This window comes from Panthera uncia, chromosome E1, assembly GCF_023721935.1.
Source record: "Panthera uncia isolate 11264 chromosome E1, Puncia_PCG_1.0, whole genome shotgun sequence".
NCBI classification, from domain to species: Eukaryota; Metazoa; Chordata; class Mammalia; order Carnivora; family Felidae; genus Panthera; species Panthera uncia.
In genome coordinates this window covers 44484424-44496107 of record NC_064814.1, presented here as the reverse complement: position 1 = coordinate 44496107, position 11684 = coordinate 44484424, and the positions used below count along the sequence as shown (strand labels likewise).

At 42.6% G+C, this 11684-nt stretch overlaps 1 protein-coding gene across 2 annotated transcripts in view; it reads right to left on the bottom strand.

Moving 5' to 3' along the window:
- Positions 1–505: 505 nt before the first annotated feature.
- Positions 506–11684, bottom strand: part of RPA1 (replication protein A1) — a 74169-nt gene continuing 62990 nt past the window's right edge. For both annotated transcript variants that reach the window (XM_049636751.1, XM_049636752.1), the window contains 4 exons: positions 8728–8904; positions 6405–6512; positions 3032–3118; positions 506–1518 (listed from right to left, as the gene is read on the bottom strand). In XM_049636751.1, coding sequence (XP_049492708.1) covers positions 1411–1518; positions 3032–3118; positions 6405–6512; positions 8728–8904 — 480 coding nt within the window. In that variant the 3' untranslated portion in view covers positions 506–1410. The remainder of the gene's footprint in view (positions 1519–3031; positions 3119–6404; positions 6513–8727; positions 8905–11684) is intronic.

Sequence of the window (11684 nt, the reverse complement as noted above, 5' to 3'; positions counted from 1 at the left end):
CCGGCACGAATCAAAAACCAGGTCCTCCTGCTGCAGGCTGCCTGCAACACTGCCTGGGTGCTCGGGGAGGGATGTGCAGCAAATGCCAAGTGGTGGGTCGCGGCAACCGGATAGATAATTAATATGATTAGGAACACACAGAGCAAGCATGCTCTCGCTGACTGAAAAGCTCAGTCGCATAATTACTGTTTTCTTACTGGCTCACTGTCTGTACACATTTCAAAGCCTGGTTGGTGTTAGACTGCTGTGTAAACATCAATAAAATCCCAAAGTGCCAGATCATCGGCATTCCTGGGTACAATGGCTTTTTGTTTCTAGTTTTCTCACTCTTTTAAAGATGCATCTTAGGGTTGCAAACATTAGGAAGAATGATCTCTACGCTTTGGACTAATCTGTGAGTCTGTAATGAGTTAACATCTCCCCCAAGTGAACATTTATTATGAAGGCTAATTAATTGCTTTCCAGTTACAAGAACCCTTTGCATTCAAAGAAAGTAGGATTCACACACAGAGAAGCTTCTGTTTATTAAAACAAAGCAGGGGGGAACAAAGAGCTTCTTCCTTCAAAATCCCTTCTATTTAACATAGCTTTAATCAAGAAATGAAACCTACAAATGCAAAAAATATGTACAGGTAGAAAAAGTATACATTCGCCAAACTGCAACATTAATTGAAGTAAAAACTAAAGCAATGCTTTGTGGTTGCCTGGATGTCCCTGGGGGACAGCAAGTCAATGCTTATCAGCCTTCCTCAGAAGAGACAATTTTGATTAATATCAGACCCATCTGACTCATCTATTAAACCCCGAAGGAAGGATATTCTTCAGATATAAAAGATATGTCTTTGATTAATAATTCTACCCTATTGCCATTCCAAGCATTAACAACTCTGTGGCACCTCTAGAAAGGAAAGCCTTTGAATTCTAGAAAGACACACTAAAATACAGGTTCCGCACAGCCACTTTTCGGCTCTCCCTCCAGAGAAGGAACCCACGTTGTGAAGGTGTCACCACTGGAGAGGAGGAAACCCAAGTTACATAATTTATTTCACTGTCTGCAGATTTAGGGTCAATTACTTCTGACATAATTCCTGCTTGAAGATAATGAAATCTTAATATCACTGACAAAAGCCTCAAGACAGAGGGACTGGCACTACACCTCCCGCCAGCTGACCCGCTAGGTCTGACACAGTTTACACCTCAGCCACCTGAGCACACTGTCCTTTGCCTACCAATGGGTTCCAAGATGCGCCTGAGAGAGGAAGCGCCTAGTCCGCCGCAGAGAGGCTCTATGCACTGGGGAGCTAATGTGGAATTGTCACAAGGGGGGTTGGGGGGGAGGGGCTGCGGGAAGGAGTCTGTTTCATTTCAACTCTGCTTTTTCAAACTTCCGCCCAATCAGCACTGCTCTGCTCACATCATCAGTGCATTTCTCTTGATGTTCATGATCAGCCTTCTGCCATATTCTCTGTAGTCCACGGGCTTCACGTCCATCACAGTGGCCTTAATTCGAGACTCATCCTTTGAGAAGAGAAAAGCAGTTCGTAAACGAAGGAAAGCCCGTGGCATGGAGCAGTGGTGATAACCCCCTTTGCTTTAGAGGTTTCAATGATCCCGGCAGGAGAAAACACAGAGGCATGCTGGATTTAGTGTTCAGTAATTCCAATACAGAAAAAGTCACAAGTGAGAGCCAAGTCCAGAATTCTGGGGCTGGGAGAGTGGGGAGAAGCCCCTCTCCTTCCCTCATCCTTCCCTCATGCTCCCGAGCACTCAGAAACCTAGAATCCAAATGGGATGGACCTAAGCGGGCCTATCAAGGCCGATTTATTTTCTTTGCCAAGGTGGGAACAGGAGCCCCGAGACGATGAGTGAGGCGCTTAAAGCTACACAGTTAGTTCTGCAAGCGGTGTGAAAGCAAAGGCACCTGAGGCAGAGGAGGGACACCTGGCCTGGGTCCCATCTCGGCTCTGCAACAGACCACCTCTCTGTGCCTCACCTTCCCGTCCATACCATGAGAGGCCGAATGACCCTTCAAATGGCCCCTGGATCTCACCTCAGACACTCTATCAGACATTTGCCTTCCTACTCATTTAATGCCCATAGAAACGAACACATCTGTTAGCAGAATACATCCATCAGGGTTAAGGTCTAATAGTGAAAAAGAATGGGGAAACCCCAAAATAAGCAGAGATGTTTTCAGAAGCCTCCCTCCTCACTCGTTCATCAGGACTGTGCGGTGTCTTTAGAGGAAGCACGATGTGATACCCAGAAAGGATACACAGTGTAGTGCAGGGGCTCACACGCTCTAGTGTGTGTGCTCAGTAATCACTAGTCCGATTTATAAGCAGAGTTAAGAACAAAGCTCTGAAGCTGGGGGCTGGAATCTTAGTTCTGCCACGTGCTGGCACAGGACTTGGGCAAATGACTTGTTCTCTGTAAGCCTACAGTTTCTCAGTGGTAAAACAGGGATAACAATAGTTCCTATACATCCAGGTTACTGGCAGGACCAAGTGAGATGCTATATACAGTAAAAGGTGTAGGACAGTAACTGGCAGATAATAAGTGACCAATAAATGCTGTTATATTATGACTATACAATTACATGATGTTACAGGCAACTTAAAGGAATTTTCAAGGTAATTTTAACTATGTGTGTTCTTTGTTTCATACACTAACTTTGGAGCTTAAACCTCATGGAAGATGTGAATCCACTAAACACCTTACCATTCTTTGTCAATACATAAACAAAAACCCCCAGGTTTTAACTGAAAGGACCACAAGCATTTTCTCCCCAGATGCTAGACACTGGACAAAACCCTCAACCTCTCTAAGTTAGGTTATTCCTCTGAAAATGGAGATAATAACAGTACCTCAGTGCTGGGCAGACTCGAGGAGTGATAAACGCAGGGCACTTAGTACTGAGTCTGGCACACAGCAAGCAATGATGTGACAGCTGTCACTGCACTGTTGTTGTGGGTGACAAACAGTAGCTTCCCACTGCTAGCCCGCCTGCATCCCAGGTGACCTCACTTACATTGTAGGTCTCTAGTTTCACCCTGATCTTGAATATGAAAGTTCGGAAGTTGGCATTCTGGAAAACTTCCTCAAATGCTTGCTCATTCTGCAAAAACAAATGTAAAACTTTAGGCATGGAAGCTACCAGACCATTTGAAAATATCTATTAAGATTTTTGAAGGGGCGCCTGGCTGGCTCAGTCGGAAGAGCGTGTGACTCCTGATCTTGGGGGTGTAGGTTCAAGCCCCACATTAGGTGTAGAGATTACTTAAAAATAAAATCTTTAGGATTTTGTTTTTAAAAAAGAGTTTTGAAAAGACTTTTGAGAAAAATCTCTCTCAAAAAAAAAAAAAAAAAAAAATTACCCCCAGTGGTTTGAATAGGAATGACTGATCTAAAGGCGATATTTCATTACATAAAACTGTTTGGGTAGAATTTTATTAAAACAATTAAAATACTCTACCTACAGTAGTCAAAGTAAGAGAGACAGAAAGTAGAATGGCTGCCGGTAGGGAGTGGGGGGACGCCTGGGTGGCTCAGTCTGTTAAGCGTCTGACTTCAGCTCAGGTCATGATCTCACAGCTCATGAGTTTGAGCCCCACATCAGGCTCTCTGCTGTCAGCACAGAGCCCACTTCAGATCCTCTGTCAGATCCTCAAAAACAAAAAAAAATTAAAAAAAAAAAAAAAAAAAAAAAAAAGGAAGAATGGTTGCCAGGGGCTGGAGGAAGGGGAAATGGAGTTACTATTTAATGCATGCACTGAACTTATACTTAAAAATGGTAAATTTTAGGTTATGCATATTTCAACATAATATAACAAAACAAAACCCAAAAAACACTTAAAAAATTTTTTTAAATGTTTATTTATTTTTGAGAGAGAGAGAGACAGAGAGACAGAATGTGAGCTGGGGAGGGGCAGAGAGAGGGAGACACAGAATCAGAAGCAGACTCCAGGCTCTGAGCTGTCAGCACAGAGCCTGACGCGGGGCTCGAACCCACAAACTGAGAGATCATGACCTGAGCAGAAGTCAGACACTTAACCAACTGAACCACCTAGGCGCCCCCCAAAAAGCACACTTCTAAACTTTAAAAGTTTGTGATGGAATAGGGGCACCTGGGTGGCTCAGTTCATTGAGCGTCTGACTCTTGATTTCAGCTCAGGTCATAATCTCAGGGTTGGTGGGTTCGAGCCCTACCTCAGGTTCTGTCCTGAGTGTGTAGCCTGCTTGGGATTCTTTCTCTCCCTCTGCCCTCCATCCCTCAAAATAAATAAACTTAAAAAAAAAAAGTTTGTGATGAAATACATCTGAGGCTCAGCATGTTCATGGTAAATTAAGAATGGGGGGGGAAGGGACAGTAAGAAAAAAGCTCAAGTTGCCATACATGGTTTAAACCTCTACATTTACAGAGATTTGTGAGCAAATGAAGCCAGGGAGGTGGGGCGGGTAAAGACTAGGGAAAGTATGAAAAACAGTTCTCTCCTTCTTTATCTTACCCCTCAAATACTATTTAAACTTTTGTACCTTTAAAAAAATTTTATTTATTTAATTTGAGAGAGAGAGAGAGGGAGGGAGGGAGGGAGGGAGGTGGGTGGAGAAAGGGAGAGAGAGAATCCCAGGCAGGCTCCATGCTAACAGCATGGAGTCTGATGCCGGGCTCGATCTCATGAGTCATGACCTGACCTGAAATCAAGGGTCGGACACATAACCAGCTGAGCCACCCAGGTGCCCCTCCCTTTTTGTTTTTTTAAAAATTTTTTAATGTTTATTTTTGAGCGAGAGTATGAGTTGGGGGCGGGGGGGCAGGAAGGACACAGAATCTGAAGCAGGCTCCATGCTCTGAGCTGTCAGTACAGAGCTCAACGTGGGGCTTGAACTCATGAACCATGAGATCATGACCTGAGCTGAAGTCGGACTCTTAACCAATTGAGCTGCCCAGGCACCACTGCCCCCCCCCCCACCTTTTTTTAAAGTAATCTCTATACCCAGTGTGGGGCTTGAACTCACAACCCCAAAGATCAAGAGTCACAGGCTCCACCAGACTGGGCCAGCCAGGTGCCCACTAATTACACTTATTTAAAGAAAAAAAAAAAAAAAAAGTCTGGTAAACAGAGAGGGATCACAGAAAGTATTTAATGCATATAAATGTGCATAAAATAAATTTGCAGTCCTCTGGGCCTTCAGATATGTAAATAAAACAATGTGTTAAATCCTAAGAAAATTAAATCAGCTGTCATTATTCTTCTAAGATTAGGGAAAGGCTGGAGTGCATACTCCAAGAACATCATGGTTCCTGAGGGAAGAGTTTCTATATGTCCTCATTCACCAGCAGTAAAAACAGTCAAATGTAATAAGCTCATAAAAAACCCTGAAAAGCTGCCTCAAGCCTTAAAATCTGATATGAAAATAAAGAACCAGGCAAAACAGATAAAAGACACCATCATATTTTAAAGTCAATTCCAGTTATTTCTATAAAAGGGCTTGTTGGCATTATTTTCAGAGATCTCACAAACAATTTAAAAAAGAGGTGTGTAGGGGGGAGCCGAATGGACAGAACTGAAGATAGGAAAGAATAAGAGAAAAATGTAACAAAACAAATGACAAATCTTTATTCTTAGTGGTTTTTACAAGTATTCTAACCAATCTGGAAGAAGTCGGAGAAAAATACACGGATAGATGCTAATTTGTAGGGCCCAGAAAACACAGCTTTCATTGGTCATCTTTACACATTTTATCTAAGTATCTTTCCTACATTTAGCATAATTAGTAATCTATTCCCTACATTAAATAAACCAAATATGTGAAAATAAGGATTTATCAAAATGAAACATAGAGTTACCTTATGAAAGTAAGTTACTTCATAAAATTCCATCTGAAGACCTAAAGTAGCAAGTACCTTCTATCTGAATTTAAACCAGGATTTGACTCAACTTTTCAGGATGGTGTATGTTAAAAGGGCACATCTGTACTTCAGGTTTCTTCAGAAGATGTCAAGTGACTGAGGGCACACCAACTTTTGTGTGCTAACAGTAACAGGAGAAATAAGTGGTTTACACTTGTAAAAAGCTGCTTTTAAAGCACTTACTTTTTAATTTTTTTTTTTTTTAAAGTAGGCTCCACACCCAACATGGGGCTTGAACTCACAACCCTGAGATCAAGAGTTGCATACTCTGCTGAGCCACCCAGGCACCCTTGAAACACTTTTATATACATTGCCTGATTACCTCATTGTTGGTACACCCAAAGTGGACAAATTTGACAGAATCAGATGAGTCTCAAATAATCATCAGACTGAGAAACTATATACAACACCCAAGAGAAATTTAAAAAACTTAAAGAGCAAAAGGGTGTTATTGGCAACTGTTACACTAATAATAAAAGAGGGGACCAACCTTCTCTTTTAACTCCCCAATATAAGCAGTGGTTTGTCCAATGATGGCCTCCGCAGACTCCTGGAAACAGGTGACCCACTGATTCTCTTGAAAATCAGCAATATTTGCCTAAAAAACACATTACATATTAATTTAGCAAAGAAATAATAAAAGGAAGACACACTCAGGAGACTAGAAGATTAACTTTTTCCATTCATTAAAATAATTCCCAGGGGGAAAAAACCCCATTACTACCACATATGCTATATTCTTTCCAAAGAGTGTGAAAAATATCAAAGAAAGAATTTAAAATATAAGTCTGGATCACAGCAGGAACACGATATGCTGTGGGTATGTGGTTTCAGATCTCAGTGGAGATAACAACCCAACTAAACTCTCCTGCAGACATGGAATCCAGGCACCCTGGACTTAGTTCCTTCCCCTCCAGCCGCAATGGCCTCTGGACTAAAGGTTCTGAATGAGCCTCCAATGAGTGAGGGCAGGTTCTCTGCATTTCAAGCTGTACATTCTTCAGTCACTGGTTCTATAAGGCAATTCTCAGTCACTGCTGAGCACCCCAGACTATTTAAAAGCCTGAGTCAGGGGCCTTCCTCCAGTGGCCAAACTTGCTTAGCAAAAGAAATGAGCTTGGATCAACTGTCTCCAATTGGACCATGATGTAAAATTAAATAGGGGAGAGTCAAGGAAGAAAGTGGATCACAAAGAATCCATTTGCTGAAGTAAAAGTCTTAGTAGAAATAAGCACAGTTTTTTTGGTTTTTTTTTTAAGGTGTCATTTGATGAGTCTACATTTTCACTTGGCATATACATGGAGCTTTACTATCAAAGTTATGATGGAAAAGTAAGGGGACAAGAAAAGTTACAAACACTCACATACACAAGAGAATGTGTCTCATCCCAGTTCACACCTACAGTCTGCTTACCGCGTGCCAGAATCCTAGAGGCAGAGCACCCTCAACAGGGTTGAGAATGGCACAACGAAGGGAACACGCTGGGTCCGCACCTTGTGAAACCAGTGCCCTGGGGTTCCACTATCTACGAGCCTCACAGAAAGGCTGATCAGCCATCTAGACAACCTTCTCCATTCTCGTTCGATGGAGTTTATGGTTTACAGGAATATAAAGCTTAAATGTAGAACTTTCCTGCTGAACTAACATTTTGAGGGGCAATTAGAATATAGAAAGGACAAGTAAAATCTTTTTTTTTTTTTATCTGAAAAGATTAAAAAAATTTTTTTTCTATCACAAGAGTTTTCACTGCAGGGGGAAAAAAAAAAAAGGAAAATGCAGAAGAAACTAGAAATCAACCAGAAATAACTTCTATCAACAGTATGGCATTTGCCCGCTCAAGTCTGTTTTCTGTGTGTGTACATACCTCAAGACTATATCGAACATATGATTTAAAATTTGCCATTTTCAATTAATAACCTGAACATTTATTCATGTCATCTTCAAATACTTTAACTGTGGAAAACTGTCAAATAAATGGCAAATTCTGATGCTTGCGTGGTATTCCACTCCACAGATAAAATAATGGAATTAACCACTATAATATTAAGGAAGTTAAGTTGTATTGAACTTTTCAACATAACAGAGTAACAGATAACTTTACACAACTGTAACATCTCTGATGATTTCTTGGAAGAAATTCTCTCCAAGTGTTTAATGTGCCAGAAAACATAAATATTTTTAAGGCTCCTGATATGTTCCTGCCAAATCACCTTCTAGAAAAATAGGAGAATGCCTATTTTTCTTATACCTTTATTATCATTCAGTATTATCATTTTTTTAAAGCACACCCTTCACTTTAAAAGTTTTAAAACCGAAAGAAACAATTCTTACAACGCAAAAAAGCCACACTCCCACATCAGCACACAGTCACATTCCCGAGAAGTCAGCTCTACCGAGGGCTAAGAGGAATAGATTATCTACAAGAAAAATAACTAAATATACGCATTGGCTGTATAATTACTGCTCTCCAGAAATGCCATTTCAAATTAATTTATCTTCATAACAGTTAGCAGGAGAGTGTCACCAATGCTGTAATTGTACTACATGCACAGCAACTAAAATCAGCTGGGCATCTAAATGCAACTCTCTGGTATGAAAAAAAGCTTTTAGTAGGAGAAAACAGACTGCTATTCAGTTGAGCGAAAGGCCCCTTACTTTTGTTCTTGTAGAATAAGAAGCTCTTTAGCACTTACTCGTCTGCAGGCTTCCTACCACAAGAGATCTTGTTTTGGCCCTCGTCTCTACCGTGGCGGGTGGGCACGTGGTAGGGACTCGAGAAACACTACAGTGTCTCAACTACCCATTTTACTTACTGACAGGATCATGCGGTACTTGAAGCTGGGAAATTCACTATCACACTTCTCACAGCGGTACAATCCATTCTGTTGATCAATCACTTTCTTAAAGCAGTCCTGAGCTGGGCAGGCTTGATACATACAGTTCTCTTTGCGAAGAAACACAACTGTCGCCACACAGCTAAAATAGTCGGCCTTCAGGAGAAAAGAGTGACGTGAGAGACCTGGAACACAGGGCCTACGTCCAAGAGGGACTCAGGGGCAGCCCAAGCTTGCCCTGATATATAAGTGGTAAGTGTTCACATATATGAATCCTTAAGATCACAATGTGATTACAGGGAACGATTCATGCTATAGTTTCTGAAATCACTTGTGCGGACTGCAAAACCTACAAAGGTAATAAACTAAGATTTATTTATTTTTTTTATTTATCTTTTTTAAATTTTTTTTAACGTTTATTTATTTTTGAGACAGAGAGAGACAGAGCATGAACGGGGGAGGGGCAGAGAGAGAGGGAGACACAGAATCGGAAGCAGGCTCCAGGCTCTGAGCCATCAACCCAGAGCCCGACGTGGCGCTCGAACTCACAGACTGCGAGATCGTGACCTGAGCTGAAGTCGGACACTTAACCGACTGAGCCACCCAGGCACCCCATAAACTAAGCTTTAAAGCAGATTATTCCTAGGGTGACTAGGCTCAGTCCGACTTCGGATTGCGTCAAAATCTCCAGGTTTGTGAGTTTGAGCCCCGCAGTCAGGCTCTGTGCTGACAGCTCAGAGCCTGGGCCTGCTTTGGATTTTGTGTCTCCCTCTCTCTCTGCCCTCCCCAGCTCGCACTCTCTCTCTCAAAATTAGACATGAAAATAATAATAATAATAATAATAATAATAATAGTAATAATAAAGCACATTATTCCTTAATGAGAAAAGTGAATCCTAAAGTAGACTAAATTAATTAAAAACAGAAAAAGACTATATGAAAAATAAAGATGTCAGGAGACACAGATTTGTATCTCCCGTTCCTCTGACACTCCAAAGGTTAACATCTAGGAAATACAGCGCAAGGCAGGAAAATCTAGTGCAGCGATGTTCAACCATCCTCCCACATTAAGAACGATAGTAGTGGTTTCTGGGGCCTGGAGTCACCTTCATCTTTGTCTAGGTCACAGTGGCAAACGTTTTCTGTAGAAAGCCAGACGGGAAATACTTTAGGCTTTACGAGCCTTTTGGTCAGAGTCCCTGTTGCAGCTACTCAACTCTGCTGCTGTGGCACAGAAGCATCCACAGACAATATGCAAATGAGCACATGCGGCTGTGTGTCAACCCCTGGTCTAAGCCATCCGGGTGGAGAAATCACTGATAAGTAAATGTAGCAAAGGACTAAGTCATGTGCTTGGACTTTTATGTTGTTGTTACTGGTTTTGCTTTTTAACTCTCACAGAAAGGATACAGGGTAAATAATTTTGAGGGGTGAGCAGTTCCCTCTGGGTGTACTCTGAATTCGGAGCCAGGTCAGCAATCTCTGGGGCTTCCCAATGTCTTAGAACAAAGAAGGCAAAACCCAATAATATGGGTATTTAAAGAGATTTGTTGAGCCCTCTATCTAGAAGGCTCTAGAGAAAATAAGTCTCCTAGGAGAATGCCTATAGAATTTTCTGTATTTTTAGGTAAGGTCCAGATTCAATTCATGACTTTATTTATTTATTTTTTAAATTTTTTTTTTTAAATTTTTTTTTTTTCAACGTTTTTTATTTATTTTTGGGACAGAGAGAGACAGAGCATGAACGGGGGAGGGGCAGAGAGAGAGGGAGACACAGAATCGGAAACAGGCTCCAGGCTCCGAGCCATCAGCCCAGAGCCTGACGCGGGGCTCGAAATCACAGACCGCGAGATCGTAACCTGGCTGAAGTCGGACGCTCAACCGACTGCGCCACCCAGGCGCCCCTTAAATTTTTTTTTTTAAACGTTTATTTATTTTTGAGACAGAGAGAGACAGAGTATGAACGGGGGAGGGTCAGAGAGAGGGAGACACAGAATCTGAAACAGGCTCCAGGCTCTGAGCAGTCAGCACAGAGCCCAACGCGGGGCTTGAACTCACGGACCGCGAGATCGTGACCTGAGCCGAAGTCGGACGCTTAACTGACTGAGCCACCCAGGCGCCCCAATTCATGACTTTAAAGTACAGGTACAGGGGTGCCTGGGTGGCTCAGTCAGTTAAGCGTCTAACTTTGGCTCAGGTCACGATCTCGCGGTTCGTGGGTTCGAGCCTCGCATCGGGCTCTGTGCTGACAGCTCAGAGCCTGGAGCCTGGAGCCTGCTTTGGATTCTGTGTCTCCCTCTCTCTCTGTCCCTCCCCTGCTCGCACTCTCTCTCTCTCAAAAATAAACATTAAAAAAAAATTAAAAAAATAAAGTTTAGGTACAAATGGGTACTCTCCAGGCATGATTTTTCTTTTCTTCTTCCTCTTCTTCTTTTTAATGCTTACTTAACTGTGAGGGAGGGAGGGACAGACAGAGGGAGGGAGAGACAGACAGAGAGAGAGGCAGAGAGAGAGGGAGGGGCAGAGAGGGAAGGAGAGAGAGAGAATCCCAAGCAGGTTATGTGCTATGAGCGCAGAGCCCAACGTGGGCTCAATCCCACAACCATAAGATCATGACCTGAGCTGATATCAAGAATCAGATGCTTAACTGACCGAGCCACCCAAGCGTCCCTGATTTCTTTTTCTTTCTTTCTTTCTTTTTTTTTAAAGTAATCTCTACACCCAATGTAGGACCCAAGATCAAGAGTCACTTGGGGCGCCTGGGTGGCGCAGTCGGTTAAGCGTCCGACTTCAGCCAGGTCACGATCTCGCGGTCCGTGAGTTCGAGCCCCGCGTCGGGCTCTGGGCTGATGGCTCGGAGCCTGGAGCCTGTTTCCGATTCTGTGTCTCCCTCTCTCTCTGCCCCTCCCCCGTTCATGCTCTGTCTCTCTCTGTCCC